This window comes from Cylas formicarius, unplaced genomic scaffold, assembly GCF_029955315.1.
Source record: "Cylas formicarius isolate icCylForm1 unplaced genomic scaffold, icCylForm1.1 PGA_scaffold_8__14_contigs__length_24414737, whole genome shotgun sequence".
Taxonomy (NCBI): Eukaryota; Metazoa; Arthropoda; class Insecta; order Coleoptera; family Brentidae; genus Cylas; species Cylas formicarius.
This window is the reverse complement of record NW_026844361.1, coordinates 8,727,965-8,746,206: the sequence shown is the minus strand read 5'-3', so window position 1 is coordinate 8,746,206 and position 18,242 is coordinate 8,727,965. Positions and strand designations below refer to the sequence as shown.

General features: G+C 37.1%; 1 protein-coding gene across 3 annotated transcripts in view; it reads left to right on the top strand.

Moving 5' to 3' along the window:
* The window catches only part of LOC132706666 (lachesin-like), a 358,621-nt gene that overhangs the window by 262,968 nt on the left and 77,411 nt on the right, over positions 1-18,242 (top strand). For all 3 annotated transcript variants that reach the window (XM_060678141.1, XM_060678142.1, XM_060678140.1), the window contains exon 4: positions 10,624-10,831. In XM_060678141.1, the coding sequence (XP_060534124.1) occupies positions 10,624-10,831 (208 nt within the window). The remainder of the gene's footprint in view (positions 1-10,623; positions 10,832-18,242) is intronic.

Sequence of the window (18,242 nt, the reverse complement as noted above, 5' to 3'; positions counted from 1 at the left end):
TCTTTGTTTTATCGGAATTTAATTTAAGTTTATTTGCAGAGAACCAGTGCTCAATCATAGAGAGTGTAGTGACAGCCTTTTTATTTAAATTAGTTAGATCTTTCTCCGATTCAATCAATGATGTGTCATCCGCATAGAGTATACTGCGAGCAGCATTTGTTGCAAATACTACATCATTGACATATATTATAAACAAAAGTGGACCAAGGATGGAACCCTGAGGCACTCCATTAGTAATGTCCAACAGAGTGGATTCCCGATTATTCCAGACAACAAATTGCTTTCTTCCGGTCAAATAAGATTTTAAAAGGGCTAAGGTATTTTCACGAATTCCGTAGTACTCAAGTTTAGACAGAAGTATATTAGTATCCACGCAGTCGAATGCCTTGGTGAGGTCGCACATCGTTACCGAAGTCGACAGGCCCTCCTCAAACCCATCAATCACATGCTCAATCACTGTGTATAAGGCACGGATGGTGGACCTACCTGACCGAAAACCAAATTGGGAATCTGTTAACAATTTCCTTCCCTCAAAGTAAGCAATAAGTTTATCTTTTATTATCGACTCAAAAATTTTTCCAATGATAGGAACGATTGCTATTGGTCTAAAATTATCTAAGATATTAGTATCCCCTTTTTTATGGAGTGGAAGAATTTTTGTCACTTTTAATTCATCCGGAAAACATCCCTCTTCAATGCTATTGTTTATTAGTAACGTAATAGGTTTCAGAAGTGAAGATATTGATTGCTTAATAATATTGGCATTTAGACCATAATAGTCAAGACAACGAGAGTTTTTTAGTTTTAAAATCGCTTCCCTAACATCACTCTCCACAACTGCCGACATAAAAAACGAGAAATTGGGTCTAGATGATCTGGAGATGTAGGTCATAGCATCTACTACTGAAGGTGTGATGGTTTTCGTTATCTCCGCTGACACAGAAACAAAAAATCTGTTGAACTCCAACGGAGTAATAGATGATTGAATAGAGTTACTGTGCTTAGACCGTCTCTCCGAATTAACAATATTCCATGTCGTTTTAGATTTATCATTTGAACTCAGAATTATGTCATCATAAGTCTTCTTTTTCTCCACCTTTATAGTGTGACGATATTCTTTGTGGAACCGCTTGTAAGCATGAAAGTCTTGGTTACTTTTTGAACTATGGTATTTTTTTTTAAGGCATAAAAGATGCTGGCGCATTTGTTTAAGGTTTTCATTGAACCATTTAATTGGCGAGCAATGGATGGTAGAGTTAACAATGGGAAAGAAACTGTCGACAGCTCCCCTAAGTTGTTCAATAAACATAGAACAAAACTCAACGCCACTTTGTTCGTTACTGACAAGTTTGGACCACTCAATGTGCTCCAGACTGTTGCCGAACGCAGTTATACGTTTATTATTTATTAACCTTCTTTTAATTTTATCATGATTACGACAAAGCACTGACGAATTAACTTTTATTAATTGTCCCAAATGATCTGACAAAACGGGGTCACAGACTAGGACACTTAACCGGTCACTAGGAAAATTGGAAATTACATTGTCCAAACAGGAATCTACTGATTTAGACTTCCTGGTAGGTTCTTTTACAAAGAACTCTAAGCCAAACGAAATGAATATATTTTTTAACTCCTCTGATTGTGAGGTTTTTTGTGTTAAGTCTACGTTAAAATCGCCAACAATAATTAAGTTGTCATAACGTTTATGAAGAAAACTTATCATTCTGTTCAAATGATCAATAAAAATGGATACATTGCCTGAAGTAGAAGATCTGTAAAGAGCAAGTAAAACAGTCTTATTATCAATAATTTCCGCTGCACAAAATTCTGCATGAGTTTGAATAGCAAATCCGCCGACATCTAGATATTTGTATTTGATATGCGGTCTTGAAAAAATAGCAACGCCACCATGTTTAAGTTTTGGTCTACAAAATGACGAAATTAAAGTAAAATCGTTCATTTTAACCGACTCAAGCCCACCGCCATCCAGCCAATGCTCAGAGAGGCACAAAATATCAATATTATTTAATCTTGCAAACAGTGAAACTTCATCAATTTTATTATGTAGCGCTTGAATATTTATATGTAAAATATTGTAGAAATTATTAGTTGACAAAGAATGGATTTCCTGCACTTTTCCCCAAGCCTTAACACTGTTCATTCCCTTAGGTGGCACAAACCTCACTTGCTCCGGACCCAAACTTCTTAGACGGAAAAAATCTGTTTATCTTCACTCCCACAGGCCAAAGATTCGGATCAAGAATCTTACTCGAATCTCCCTCCGGGATGGTGACTTTAAAAGAAGAATACTGTGTTGGAAATCTTGATTGTAGTTTGAACACCGACGCATTGGTAGATAGTTGATTCAAATAGACACTGAGATCATCCTCGGACGTTTGAGGGTCAAGTTTGGTAATGTGATACTGATGGCTCTTCTGGACAGCTTTTAATGAACAAACTGGATTCTCCATTGCACCGATCAAGACATTTGTGGACCTCGTGGCTCTAGGGGCCCTTGAAAACTGCTTAGAACTATCCCCGGTAACGAGATTTTGTACTTGGTTACAAATAGTCGTCGCTTCAGCTTGTTGTATCGCAACTCAGGACTAAATTTTGAATTGTGAGGCGGATCGTTGCGCTGATTTCGATGTTTATGGTTATGTTTATGGTGTGTTTTAGGTTGCTCCAGTTTACCAGGCACGTTTTGATCATGCATCACTGAAATGGTTTCTGCAGGCTGGACAGACTTCAACAATCGTATCTGATCTGTCAAAGCTTCGATTGCAATAGCTTGATTCTGAATCGTTAGTTCCTGCTGTTTAATAATTTGTTCCAAATAATAGACTTTTAATTTATCTGTGCCATCCTGATGAACTTCCTCGACAGTAATTTCAACTGGTGAGACGACGTCAGTTTTTGCAGTTTTGGCAACCTCATCTTCACAACATGTAACCGATTTACCATCAACAGACCACTTCGCAGTTTTTATCTGCTTTAGACAACTGACGTGTGACAAAACACCGCATCTAACGCACCTAAGACCAGATTTAATGGAGCTGCTCTTGCACCTTTTGCATACTCCCAAACTTTCACTCATTTTTCAATGATAAAGCAACTATCGGTCTTCAACCTCAAATAAACCAATCAAATAGACGAAAGCTTCCGTGCGCACAGTCCGTTCCCAACAGATCAACGTCACCGGGGTGACAAAAACTAATCTGACTCCGCGCAATGACAACACACGTGCACAACCTTTAAACAGCCTACTGATAAAACAGGGGTTGTTGCTAACACTTAATACGAAGAGAAAAATGTTACTATACACTCCGCACTAATTTTGATAAATTAAATTGCACTCCGAATGAGTTAAATACGCTAAACATTCAGACAAAAGAAAAGTACCACATAGGGTGAGCACAGCGCGCACAATAGTTAATAGTTTAAATGAAAAATGAAATATCTTATTTCGAAATCAGAATGTGGTGTCTCATTAAAAAGCTACCTACTACACCTACAACAAACCAATGGCAACATTGGGATTTCAGTTACGAACATTTCCCAAACTATCAATTAATTTAATACCATCCCCTACAGGTAAACCCCTGTTACGGAGTAAGGTACAAACTGAAATGCAACTTTAAAAGAAAAACTATTATAAAAGTGAGCTTTTATATGTTTCAGCTTGCAATAAAATAAATACATACTTTATCCTACAGAATTCGACTCGGACAAGCATGGTAAATAACAGATTAGCCATAATAACTATTTTAGAAGTGTTTGTGTAAAGTAACAAAATTCTAGAATTATCTCTCCGAACATTAACATTTATTTTACAGAGCAAATCTGGGGGTCGGTCTATTAAATTATTAAGAATTTTGTAAGTTAATAAGACGCTTTTAGCTGAATTGTTTTTAAGGAAAAATGATTATGCAATTGCAAAGGTTCCGAATTTGGTATACATATAGGTGGGTATGGCCCACCAAGCTTAAAGCGTAATAGCTTTACTCAATACTATCAATATGCAAAATGTCGCTTCAAGATCAGTAAAAGCGTCGGTTCTATTTAGGGGAATACCATCGAAGAGAATAATTATACAAAAATGCTTTTCCCTTTAATCCGAATTTCATAAGGGCACATTATTTGAGGTTTAGTGGTAAATCATTCTTTTATCTTTAACTCGCAGTCTTTTTGATCTTTTGATTTCCATAAATTAGTTCTATCTATAAAACTAAGAACTCAGAAGATTCTTCCGATAGGGTATGGCAAAATTCAAGTCAAATGAACAATCCAGCTGAAAGCGTAAAATCGTGTCACACCCATATAAATTTGCCGGTGCAGATACGCGCGTTTCGACACTTTGGGGGCGGTTTTTATTAGTGCTTTTAAGGCGACACAGCGGGCAATTTGTTGTGCGTACTTAGCCGCAATTACAGCGAAAAGCAATTAAGGGGTCCGGCGAAATTGATGTAAACCCCTGCCGCCTCCCACCGCCCCCAGCGTTATATTTAATAAGGGCCCCATTTTAATCAATAACGCAATTTGAATTTGCGACACGCGAACCTTTTTCGCCGTAATATTGAAACTCGAATCGAGGCGGATATGGTCTACTTGGAGTTTCTGTGTGTAAGCCGCTTAAAAGGGGCGGTAATAATGTTGGTTTTGTGCCCGGTTTTTGCGAGCGTTGTCGGTAAACACGGGGCTTTGTGCGTTGAGTGTTTTCCTTACCTCCTCCATTTAAGAGCAATGCGTTGCTGTTGCTTATTCCTAGTTAGGAAAGCAATCTGGATCATCGTTCATGTCGACTAGAAGGTATTAAGTATTTTCCAATTCAATGAAGCATCTGGCGGAAAAAAAGCTAAAGCTTTTTTTCATATGAGTTTCATGTTTGCATTGGATGGTTTATATTGATATTGCTTAAAAAGATTCGTTTAGGATGGTTCGCGGTCCAGTGACTACGGATTCATCAGTGTTTAACAATAAAGGAAAGGTTGAACACACTACAAATTGCTCTGTGGATGGCTTACTCAGGAAACATTAAATAAAAATTATCTTCATAATAGTTTTTGATGTAAAAATGTTCTTCTTTAAACCGACCTAGGATACTTTAGCAATACATTTGCAATTTACCGATAAACCAACTTTATAACTACAAACAAAGGGATTTATGGAAAGCTGACCGTTTACAATATCTAGTTGGCCCTTAATTTCATATGGAGTGCTTTTAATTTTGCTGGCACCGTAAATATATTCTAAATTTTCTACAGACCACACACCACAAAAACTGATAACAGAGTCACGAATAATGTTTTATTGTCACTTACAAAAGTGCCGCATCAGGCATCTTTGTATCGAGAGTTTAATTATAATTCCCGGTCATAAAAAAAAAACTTTACATTTTTTTTTTCAAAAGAACTTCCATAGGCAATTGTAATAGTATTTATAACACTTTTGCATTCTTCATAGGTCAGTTGTTGTTGAGTCGAACTTGCTGAAGTTTCGCCAACCATTCTGTTGTCTTCTTCAGAGCTTATCTGAAAGTGAACAGGATGATCGACGAAACGTTAGCGAATTCTACTCAACAACAACCGCAGTAGGAATTCAGAAGTTTTGTAAATAGTAACATTATAGAATTGCTTCACTTATTTAAAAATATACAATATTTAATTTTTGTTGGTCCTGTTTTTTCTCTGCATCTCTTAGAGCTTCGTCCTGAAATTGTAATAATTGCGCACATTCTTTAGAATAAACATCGTACCAATTGCTGCCGTCTACACGAAATGAGCAACACAACAACTTCATCCGTGATTTCTACAATTTTAACAAATGCTTTCTTTAGGGTTGCGGGCAGGTAGCGTGATTTGTCCATTAATACGGATCATTTGTAGCGTCGACGTACATTTGCCCGAACGGTTGTAGTTTTTTGTATCGATCTCGCCCATCTATAATTCAGTCCTGTTTTTTTTTTGTAAACGCCGATCGGTTTCTAAATGTATTCGGTCAGACGCAAACACGCCTGTTTACCGGAGGAACGTTTTCACCAATTACGGTGAATCGTCGAAACGCCATTTTGTCGTAATCGCACTTTTGATCTGAAAGGAGTGTCATTTAACTTAGTGACACAAAGTCTCGACAAATCGTTGAACGTGGAGACCGCGTTTTTAAATTTTCAATTTCGCGAAATTGTTCTTCGTAGCCGACATTTTTAGCCAATTGAAACGAATTGGAAATCATCGAAGCGCTTTATCAGCCAAACCGGCTGGTGTGCAGACAATTTACCAGCATTCTCATTTTGCTATGGGTTGAAGATTTTTTATTAATTAATATTTCAAAACGCATGATTTTTGAAGTAAAGAATAGCACGACAAAGAGAAACTTAATCAGAAACCAAGTTCCCAAGATTTAAGAACATAGGGGTAGAGGGGAGACAAACGTTATTTTTCTTCAGGTTTGCGCGATTATTTCAATTAATTTTTGGTCTAGAAATTACAACGTCTCGTATTCTGAACCAAACTTCAGCACCATGACTGGATAAGAGCTCTTAAATTTCAGAACAAATATCAGACCTACTGAGTTTCTGATGTGGTCTAGTCTGACAGTGGTACGTTTTAAATCGGAAACACCCAGAGGGCTCCTCGCATAGGCATATGGGCCCGCCCTCCCTCGGACCAAGGAGCTGCTTAGACTAACCAGAAGGGAGTGTAGAGCATTAACAGAGCATTACATAGGACATTGCAGGCTTAGGAGGCATCTATGCTTGTTAGGCATTGGAGACGATGCGTAGTGCAGGTGGTGCATGGAAGGGAAGGAGACCCCGTATCATCTGCTCACCGAGTGCCCTGCTTTGACATGGGCAAGATTGGGAGTTTTCGGACTCACGGTATTTGGCTAAAGGGGTTGCTGACCTTTTATAGAAGGTGCGGCATTCTGGACGCCCTCTAGAGCGGTCTGGAAGCACAACGGGCCCATCTGGTGGCCTAAGTGCTTGGACGCCTGCGAGGGCGCCCCTCTTTTATACCAATACCAATAATGGCCCACTCAAGGAAAGAAAAAAAAAGCTAAGAGAAACGATGCAAAAAAAGAATACTTTCGAAGCCCACAGGTGGCTAAATGAATTGGAAATTTATTCTGGCGTTTTACGGATTTTTCATTTTGCATCCCACTTTAAACCTTTAAGGTTTTCTGGTTGTTAGTTTACAAAGTACGGTAAAGACCTCGTTTTTTTTTTTTTTTGATACGAGTTTCTATTTTTTTTTTGGTGTTCACTTCTCGCTAGTCGTTTATACCCTACAACGTTTTTCTGGCTTATGGCAACAAATCATAAAAAAAATGTTATCTTTAAAATACTTGGGGAACAAACTCTGTTCTCTAAGTTTTGGGTCTTTTTTTATATCTGTCGCCTTTCCACCATTCGGAGGTATTCTTTTGATTTGATTATATACCGGGCGATAAAAGTGGACATACTGTTGAAGCCCAGTGGGCAAAAAGGAACAGCAACCATCCGTACTCTTATATAATTTCATAATTTTGGGGGCATCGACTATGAAAGTTCTACACCAGCGTGACATTTAGAAGTACAGATAAGTACCACGTAGTGGAGTTTTTTTTGCACAATCAGACATTTTTCTACATTACCATGGACGCTTAGTATACCTACTTATTGCCCAACTTAAGTCTTGATTTGTATATGTATATTATTAGATTGATATAGCCGGTATTAAGGAGTCAAAAAGAGTTTTCTTTTCTTCCAGGGGATTCGCATTCTTTGAACTGCTATTATGGGTAAAATCCTCTTTTCGTACTCGATTCCCTATCGGGAGATGGTTTAAGTCCGTATTACGTAACACATATCTCTCTCTCACTCCGAAATTGAATTAAACTTTTTATCGAGATATCGGAGTTTTAGTTTTCGCAAATAGTTGTTTTTTTTGTAAGTCGTAGCTTGCGTCACTCTCGTGATAAGGTTTGGTGATATCGTTTTACAAGTATGCGGTTTGTAGAAAAATCACCTGGCGTCCAATAAATATATATAGGTTTTTTTCTCCTTATTACCCACCTCCCACTCCGACTGCTGGGGGACGGTGCATACCCTTTAATTTACCTGAATGATGACCTTGCCATAGACAAAAAAAACTAGTAGGACCAAACAAATTTTTTCTTACGAGAGAAAAAGGCAACAGTCAGCGTTCCGAAACTTTGCTAACCCCCCCACCCCCCTAAATTATGCAATGATACAAGGTACTTCAAGCAGATGTTTTCCAATCGAGTGCTTCGTAGTGATAGTGATCAGTTGGTTTTCTAGTGAGAAATCAGTCGACGTTTATTGAGAACTGATTTGTCCAGCTTTTTTTTCAGTTTTTAAATAGACATCAAAGCTTTTGAAAAAGTGTTCTATCACTTCACCTTTTAGTTTGTGGTCACAAATCAAAACGAACTTTTATTGTATTTATAGTTCCTCTAACAATATTTCCACGAACACGGTGCGTTCGGTCAAATCCTACAATTCGGATTAATAACGCCAAAACATTAGAGTCAGGATGGCGCCATTTTCATTGCTATATGGTTTCCGAAGACGAAAAACGCGGAACTTTTTTATTTACGGTAGGAATTTTTAACCGTCGCGAAATGAAAAATAGAGTCCGTTATATTATAGCACTTCCGCCCCCCGGTGGAATTTTAAATGGCCACGATAACTCATACAGGCGTCCCTCGCGAGACCGTGTGTTTTTCTAAAAGGCGCGCGGCGACGAAAATAGGAGCTAATTTCCGTGTCCCCCGCCCCCTCCCGGTAAGGAAATTGCCCGAGCGTTGGGTTTTTTAACGACCGAAACAAAACATCCGCTTAATACGGGTGCATTTTATCCACCCTTTTGCTTCCTTGCAGACGCCCGGTCGCCCGTACAAATTTTACGACGTTATAAATTTGGCACGAAAACTTTTATTACGGGAAATAATTCCGCCATCAGTCGCGTTGAAAAAAGCGCGCCGCCCACCCGCCCCCCAAGGGAGCAACTAATTTAGTCGCCGATTTTTCATTGCGGAGGGGGGTTATCGCCGAAGAAAAATAAAAAAACGTAGCGGGTGCGACGAGCAAGTTTTCGGCCCCTCGCGGGGAATAAAGCGCGGATTTTTTGTTGATAAAGGGTTAAACGGATAAGCAGGGCCGGAGTTTCAAGCTCGCGTGAGGCTCCAGGGAGTCTGAAGCTGTGCAACGGAAGAACTCATTGTTGAGGGCAAACTGCGCGTCATAGACACCAATGTTGTGGAAATCCCGCTTTCGTTCGAATTAATATAGAGAAATATATCTGACAACAACGAACCAAAAACGTTATTGTTGATATGATACCCTCAGTTTTATGGTACAAGAAAATGTTGAAAGATATAGTAGAATGACTGAAATTGACAAAAATTCTTGACGACGTTATAAATACGCGATTATAAAAAAAAAACAAACCTTACAATACAGCGCTTATCGCAATGACTTGAATCCAATGGCATCCAAGGCATTTGAGGAGAAACACCAAATCTGAGGTGAGAGATTTGAAGTTGTCCGACATGTTATAAATGTTATATAAAAAAAAGAGGCAAACCGTAAAGGGAAAAGCGCACACTTTAATTCCTTTAATTGACTATAATTCCTTGAAATATCTCTTTGATTTATCGGAATTCTTTTGAATTTCCTTTTAAGGAATGAAGGAATCCGGTACACTAGAATTTCTCTGTGGTTTACTCCTGGAAAAGAAAGAATACCGTAATTAATTAGACGTTAGACCCTTCCATGACGATATTAAGTTGAGAAGACAGTCCCTCAGAATGGAACGAAGAATGGTAAATGCACAAGTCCTTGGAATTATTTTATTATTTTATAAATCTAATTTAACAAACCCTAGAGCTATACATGTATTTACTTTCCACAAATATTAAATTTAAATTAATACATTTTTCAGGTCAAAATAAAATTGTGTTTAATTTCTTTTTACATCCCACACGCAGACAGAGTGACACAGAAAATTATCGAACCCCCATATGCGACGTCAAACGCGTTTAAAAGCGAGACGGCGCGCATCCTAACGGAAACTAACAACCTCCTACTCCGCAAAAAAACGTTATCATCGAGCGAACACGCGAGATAACTCCGGAATAAGAAAAATCTCGGGTCGACAAAATATATATCGTCAGTCTAGCAAATCACGGAGTCCGGCGAATACCGGGGTGGAAAGGGGATCGAAGTGGACACCAGATTCGTCGTGACGTAACTTTCCGGTTGATAAATTGAACGGCCGTTGAGGAAGCGGCTGGTATGAAATGTTTGCGTAACGTTTTTTGACACCTAAATGCTGCCTTTAAGGGACAAAGGGGCAGGGTTTAATGCCCATAATCCAGACTCTATTTGTACGTTTTCGGAACTCACTGAATAAGTTTATATTGGAAATATTTCCATCGATGTCAGCGAGAGTAAAAAGTGTCTTAATAGGAAAATAATTATTAGAGTTGTGTGCTACGTATTTGCGAAAAAATATATTTTTGATTCTAAAAATATCTCCTTCAAAGAATTTATAATTGCTTCTGACGTATATATGTTAGTTACTTTGATCATTTCTTTGTTTGATTTATCTTTTGCAGGTGGCTTGGGTAAGGGCAGAGGACCAGACCATTCTAAGTCTCCACACCAAGGTGGTCACACATAATAATCGTATCGCGGTAACCCACGATAACCTAAGCACGTGGCAGTTGCGGATCAGACAGTTGAAAGAGACGGATCGTGGCTGCTACATGTGCCAGATCAACACCGCTATAATGAAGATTCAAAAGGGTTGCTTGGACGTCTATGGTAAGTGTGAGCAATAGCGCCACTAGCCAATACCCCCTCAACATGCTTAGCAAAGACCCTACCACGCCTTTTCTGGATATACGAGCCACAGTTACCCGAAGTTTATCTTCTTCGCTCGGACTCCTTATTTGTAATTCTTCATATTAGGTTACGTCTATAGAAATGACCTTGAAAGAAGGACAGATCCGAATCCGAAGCACTGTTGGGCTCAAAACCCTCGTTTGAATACTACTCGCCAGTTGAGCGTCGAGGAAACTAAATATTTGCTGGCAATCCGTTATGCAATTTAACAACGTTTAAAAAATTCGTATATCATGGGCAAACGGCTATAAAAAATAATCCCAATCGGCCGTTATAAATTTGACACAGCAGATTCGTTTATATATATTTTTTTTGTTCGGCGATGCGATTAACGTTACGAAATTTGTTTGCTTTACCCCTGTATTCATGGCGGGCTTTGCCATAATAATTTATATTTCGACGATTTCCGTTTATGAATTTTTCAAATGTTTATTTCCAGGCGGACGGGCGCTTTAGAAACGCTGTAAATATAGAAAAATGCAGTTTAAAATTTGATCGAATTTTTTTTCGGGAACGGTCAAATAAATATATTTTTTTACGAATTAGAAACAGAATATCAAGATCTTCGAACTCCGTAAAAAATAATTCTATTTGTTCAAATTTTTCGATATAATTTTTCTCCCACTCTGAAATGTTTGAATACAAAAGAAAACGATTAGAGAGATATAAAAAGTGTTCAGTAAAATAAAACGATTTGATGCAGGACTCAAAAAGATAATCAGGCGTAATACGGATCTGATTCTCACAAGTGGGCACTAGTGAACGAGATAGTATTAAATTTTTACAGATAAACAAAATAAAATAAAAAAAGGTTTGAACTGACTTGAAACATTTGCCTTAAAACCGTTAAGAAGGTGAAAAAAATATTGAGTAATGATATCCACTCCAGTCCTAGGTGTAAGAGGACATCTATACAGTATGTGGAATCGAGTTTCATGTTCGTGGAGATTACATACAGTGCAAAGTTCAATATGGTTGAGCTTGTATGACAAACCTTTGTAAGCGAATTTTGTGAAATGGTTATTGGTTAGCCTAAGTAGAGCTAGAATCGTGGTTCTGTGGAGTGGTAAATTAGATCTAAGGTATTTTTGAAAAGAGTCACTACTAGTGTAACATTATGTAGTGAGGATTTCTTGGTATTTAATAAGGATGTTAAGCAGAGTACGTTTTAGATTTCTCGGACTAAGATTTGGCCACAGATAGGAAAATTCAAGTTCACAAGTCAGGCGACTCACCTGCGTAACCCAAATATATTTAATATCCATATTGTCCGATGGCGATGGAAATACTGCCTTGGGACGCCTATTGCTGCCCATTCTAAACATTTTAAGTGACTTTTAAATGACTCCAGTCGAAAGAGAGCCGTTTAAGGAAGTTAGATTGCGGTTTTTCAATAACATCAGAATAACGAAAACCCCTTATGGAAATGTTACTAGAAGAACTATTGACAATGGTACTACTAAAAACACTTATTTATGCTCTCCAGAAGAACTTGCCCCAAAACCGGCGCTTACAACCTAGCTTCCTTTTTTCTAATATCTTACTTAAACATAAGATACTCCCGAGGAGACTTCTGACATTTAAGTCTGCTATCAACATTTAAAGGTTTATGCCGTCTTTGTTGATTTTCTAAGACCATTCGACTCTGTCTGTCACAACTTTATCAATCAATCAGTCATAACTTTAACAATGTTACCAAGAACTTATTCGAGAACTTTTTAGCCACTATCAGAGCCGATTTGCAGACTTCTTCCACCAACAAACTCCTTACACTCTCTATGCTGATGGCCTCGTTATACCCGGCGACTCTGGAGCTGAAGTTAAATTCAAGCTATAAACTCTTGAAATACAAATTAGTAGTTAATGTCTCAAAAATTAAAATCATTACCGGTGTGGTCCCAATCCTCCAGAGAGGTGCTTGGTCCTAAATTACAATCCTGTTGAAGTAGTCAATCATAGTACATATCTGGGAGTTACATTCTCTTCTTCTTCGTTTTTTAAGGAAATTCCAGAGTTTTCGGTGTACAGGTCCTGCTCTTAGCATGTTCTATAAATTTATACAAAGTAACTATTTTAGAGGTAGACAAACCAGATAGAAGATTACTTTTAAATTCATGTATTAGTTCTGTATTAGTATGTGGAGTTAATATTAATTCTCAATAAATTATTCAAATATTTGATCCTAAAAGTCTTAGGAAAAATCATTTTGTCAAATTCAATTTACATAAAAATCTTTTTGCAGTAAAGGTCCTATAATATTTTACTGCCCGTACATAGGTTTGGCCTGAAATAACTTATTACTACTAACTCTAACTTAAAACTACTTTTTTATAATTTTTACATTTATTCGATTGTAACACTTATAATATTTTCTTTAACTTTTTTCTAAGCACTTCTTTGTCGACATTGAGATTTTTTCAGTTCTTTAGGTAATTAATTAATAGTATATTATACAACAAGTGCGGTAAACGGCATTTGACTCACGAGTTTATTTGACACGAGCGGAGTGCAGCGAAGCGAGTTTTTACTAAACGAGTGAGTTAAAAAGAACGTGTTGCATACTTTTTATTTTTCAAAGAAACTTCCACGGGCTACTGTAATACTTTTTACACAACTTCTGGATTCCTCGTGCGTCGCTATTTGCTGAGTCGAAACGTCAGCAATTTCGACTCAGCAAAAACCGACGCAGGAGCAATCCAGAAGTTTTGTAAAATGTGTTGCATACTATACTTTTTCTACGACCATTAATTTTTGGGTACATTATCGCAAAACAACACGAATACCTTCACTGACATGACCGTCAAAATTGACAAACGTCAAAATCCAAAGCGTGGGAAATATTTTTCTACTCCCGTCTGTAAAATACCTAATTACGCACCGATCTAGCGTGCGGGAAGCGTCACTTTACCATGTCAGTTTCGTTTCCCACGAATCCGAGCCACTTCGGACATTTCCGTATATTAAACACTCGCTCCGCTCGTGTCAAATAAACTCGTGAGTCTAATACCATTTACCGCACTTGTTGCATAATATACTATTACTGCATAATACACATAGCATTTTTGTCCAACAGCATCGTCAGGTATCGCGGTATAATACTACTTTTATTACGAGTGTTTAACTGCGAGAGTTTAATTTTGTATATGTTCATTTTTTAATTCACAATATTGATACACTAAAGAATTCACTACAAACGCTTGTTTCATACTCAGTGGTCGATCTGTATCTTGTTCCTTAGGAATACGCTTCTAAAGCCGATTTAATGGGTCAAACTGGAGACCTCTCCAGCCTAAGACGGCATACACAGCAAGACCATAATAAATTTGTTATAACTGCTTTCTTTTTAGTACTTCCTTGAGTCTATAAAAAACATGTACAAAGTATGTGTTTTTTTTCACAGGTGAACATCTCACTTTATATTAGAGTCATAGGTATTCCTAGATATTTACTACTGGTAACTCCTTTCAGATTCACACCATTAATCTTGATTTCAAAATCCTGTGGAACAGAGTCTCTATTATTTCCAAAAAAGACAAAAACAGACTTGTCTGTGTTGAGTATTTTGATAGAGTCTGATAGAGACTTGATAACGTAGCTGTTGAAAGTTCGGGTCATGATTTTCACACCCACCAGCCTGGTTTTTAGGTCCACTAATAGTCTGATAAACTTCTGTTTCATTTGCTAGAAACATTGTATTGGGAATAATATGATATATCTGGTATTTGATGGTGTCAAAATGGAGGACTCACGCTTGCGTTCAATTTAGACATCATTGTGCTAAAAAACTAGGTAAAATACATTGCCTTTTCAAGACCATTGCGATCCTATTTTTTATTTATCAATATTTGATATATTCGCCTATTTTTTGTGCTACAATCTAATAATACTATTTACACATCGCCACATTCTGTTAGGGTAAGCATTTTGCAATTGTCTATCTACATGCCTATTTTTAGCAGCCCTCAGCAGGGATTTTTTTTCGTATTGTAGACATTGCTCCTTTTTAACCAAATCGTATTGATTGTTTTTCCGGAATTTATATAATTTGTTTCTATTATTGACTGAATTGGTTTATAGCAATAGTAATCCAAGTGTTTCTTCATTTTTTACTTTTAAGTGATAGCTTATAGATATTTAGAATTTTCTTTATTAAAATTTCAAACGCCTCTTCATTATTAGGTGTTTGCAAAATTTGTTGCCAATTTTCAGAATTTGTTCTTATTTATTTCGGATATTTCTTGACGTTTACATATTATAAAATTCCCATAAACCGAAATCAAAACAGGGTAGTGGTCGGAGATTGAATCAATTATTTTACCTGTCTTCACTATGTTAGTTCCCAAAATCACAATTCCTAATGGGATATGTACACGTATTCATCATAAATTCATAACCATTTGGCAATAGATAGTAGGAGTATTCTTCAGTTTTATTATTCAAATCAATAGCATCCAAGCTAACATCCCCATTATTATACTATTTTTAACGTCTTTTGCTTAGTACGAATTACGTATCATTAATGAACTTTCATTTTCATGATTTCATAATCACTTGTTCACAATATTTACACTATTAATTATATTATAAGTATTATGTCATTCTCGAGTTGTTCTTTATCAATATTTCCTGTTATATTAGTTATTTTTATTTGTGGATTTTGCTTAACCCATATTTTAGCTGTTAATATTTTACTATTTTCACTGTTTATAATATTGACGATATTTTCACTGATACACCTTAAAAATATTGATCCATTAGTAGCTTTATTAATATTTGCAACTTTGGCATTTGTTTTGGCTTAAACTTGCTTTTTGACTACACTCAACGCATCTCCTTTGAAATTTTGCTTCGGTTTTGTTATCAAACAAGCAAATTCTTGTTGTTTAGGTATATTTAACACCACACATGACACATCAGTATACGAATTGCCAATATCTATAAAACTTTTACTTACAGATACATAAGGTGATCTTAAGAATCTATTATTTTCACGTAACTCGGAGTTATGTTGTAACTCGTGATTGTGTTGTACTTTTCTTGTTTTTTTCACTGGTAATTAATACAGCCGACGCAGAATCTTCATCGTCTGTTTCATCTTCTGTCTCCATACTATCTACTTCTACATCGTGGGTATCACTTACCCCCTTTTCAATATTTTTCGAATGTTTTTGAATAAATAGCAATTTTTTTTGGAAACTAGGGTCGAAATTTATTGCAATTTTATTGCATCGATCTGAAATGATGGTATCTGAGTATCATTTGCATATTTATTAGTTAAGTCTTTCCTCAGTGATTTAAATTTAAAAAAAAAAATGACCGAGAACTACTCCAAGAAAGTACGGCAAAGTATCCGGGTGGTTGGTTTCATTTCGAAAATCGGTTATCGTTCACGGATATCTACCCCAAAAGCTGTCGCCTCTTATAATGGCGCTCCCAGATCCCGCGACGTCGAAAAATAAATAAGACCGCAAAAGTTTCGTCCGCTTTTCGGTATAATTTCCGTCACATTTTCGCCTGAGAGAGCGCGGAGCGGACGAAAAAGTAGTCCGTATCACGTCTCCATCCTCGCAGGCGTCGCGACGCCAACAGATGGCGATACATTTCGAAGTTTGGCGGCAAGAAGTGCAATAGTTTCCTCGCCGTTCTGATCAGAAAGCTAATGTATTATGGATTATCCGCTGTATTAATATTATATCCGAGACGGGAAAGAAAAGTTTTGACGACACTATACACGTGGCGCTATTGGCGATCCCTACATACACGGTGGACCACGATAAATAATCTATTACCTTGCTCCATGTTTGAGATACCCTCGTCGCTCAGTTATCATTCATGTACATTGAAACGTGAAAACTGTTGCTTAAGTAAGACATTTTTTTAATGGGACATCTGATATATTTTTCTCATATATATATATATATATATATATATATATATATATATATATATATATATATATATATATATATATATATATATATATATATATATATATATATATATATATATATATATATATATATATATATATATATATATATATATATATATATATATATATATATATATATATATATATATATATATATATATATATATATATATATATATATATAATCATTCTCATCAAGCTTGTTTTCAGTTTTTCGAAAATGTGTAGTTGTGTATAAATATTTCAAAAAATTCTACTACAATTTAAATTTTTGATAACATTATCTTTCCTCTTAACAAAAATGCAGTATCACATGTGATGTGATGTGATGATACCAAATCAAGCGTTGTGAATTATCTTGACAAAGAGCGGCGATGTGGTAACGGTCGAAGTGATCTTCCCTACTGCTCTCCGATGACTGATTTGCCTAGTGGAGAATCCCCGGTATTTAAGCTCGCTGGAGTGGGCGTGGCCTCGCTATTAGGCATAGGTCGTATTCGTCCGGGTAGACATGATGTTTTGTTTATGACCTGAATCCACGTTCTGCTGACGTTAAGGCCTTCTTCATTTCTGTTGAAAAAAAATTCGCATTAGCGAACCCAGGTACTTGCATGAAGAAATAGCACACTTAACCGATTCTTTGGAAAACAATGGATATACCACCGCCGAAATCCAAAAGGGCATGAAAACAAGACCTAAGAAAACAGATACAACAGAGGAACCTAAAGGCGGAGTATCACCTCCATATATTCATAACGTCACTGACAGAATCGGAAAACATTTAGAACGACACAATGTTCGAGTCTTCTTTAGGCCAACCACCACAATCCGACAAAGCTTGAGGCCGGCCAAAGATACAAGGAATGCCTTATAACACCCGGTATATACCGAATTCCATGGGTCTGTATATATAGGCACCACAAAAAGGAGCATCGGAACAAGGCTTACAGAACATAAAAGAAATTGCCGACTGGGACATACGGACAAGTCAGCAGTGGCGGAGCATACTCTTACCAAAGACAATCATCGCATTGTGTTTGAAGACACTCAGGTACTGGACACATTTTTATCCACGACTTTTCAGAGAAGTCATTGAAATTCATAAACATCAGAATAATTTCAACAGAAAAGAAGAAGGCCTTAACGTCAGCAGAACGTGGATTCAGGTCATAAACAAAACACCCGGACGAATACGACCTATGCCTAATAGCGAGACCACGCCCACTCCAGCGAGCATAAATACCGGGGATTCTCCACTAGGCAAATCAGTCATCGGAGAGCAGTACGGAAGATCAGTTCGACCGTTACCGTATCACCGCTCTTGAAAATGTCTGCCGCAGTTGTAGACGAAACGTCGAGTGTAATCTCGGGACCACGGCTCAAAAGCCTGGAAATATT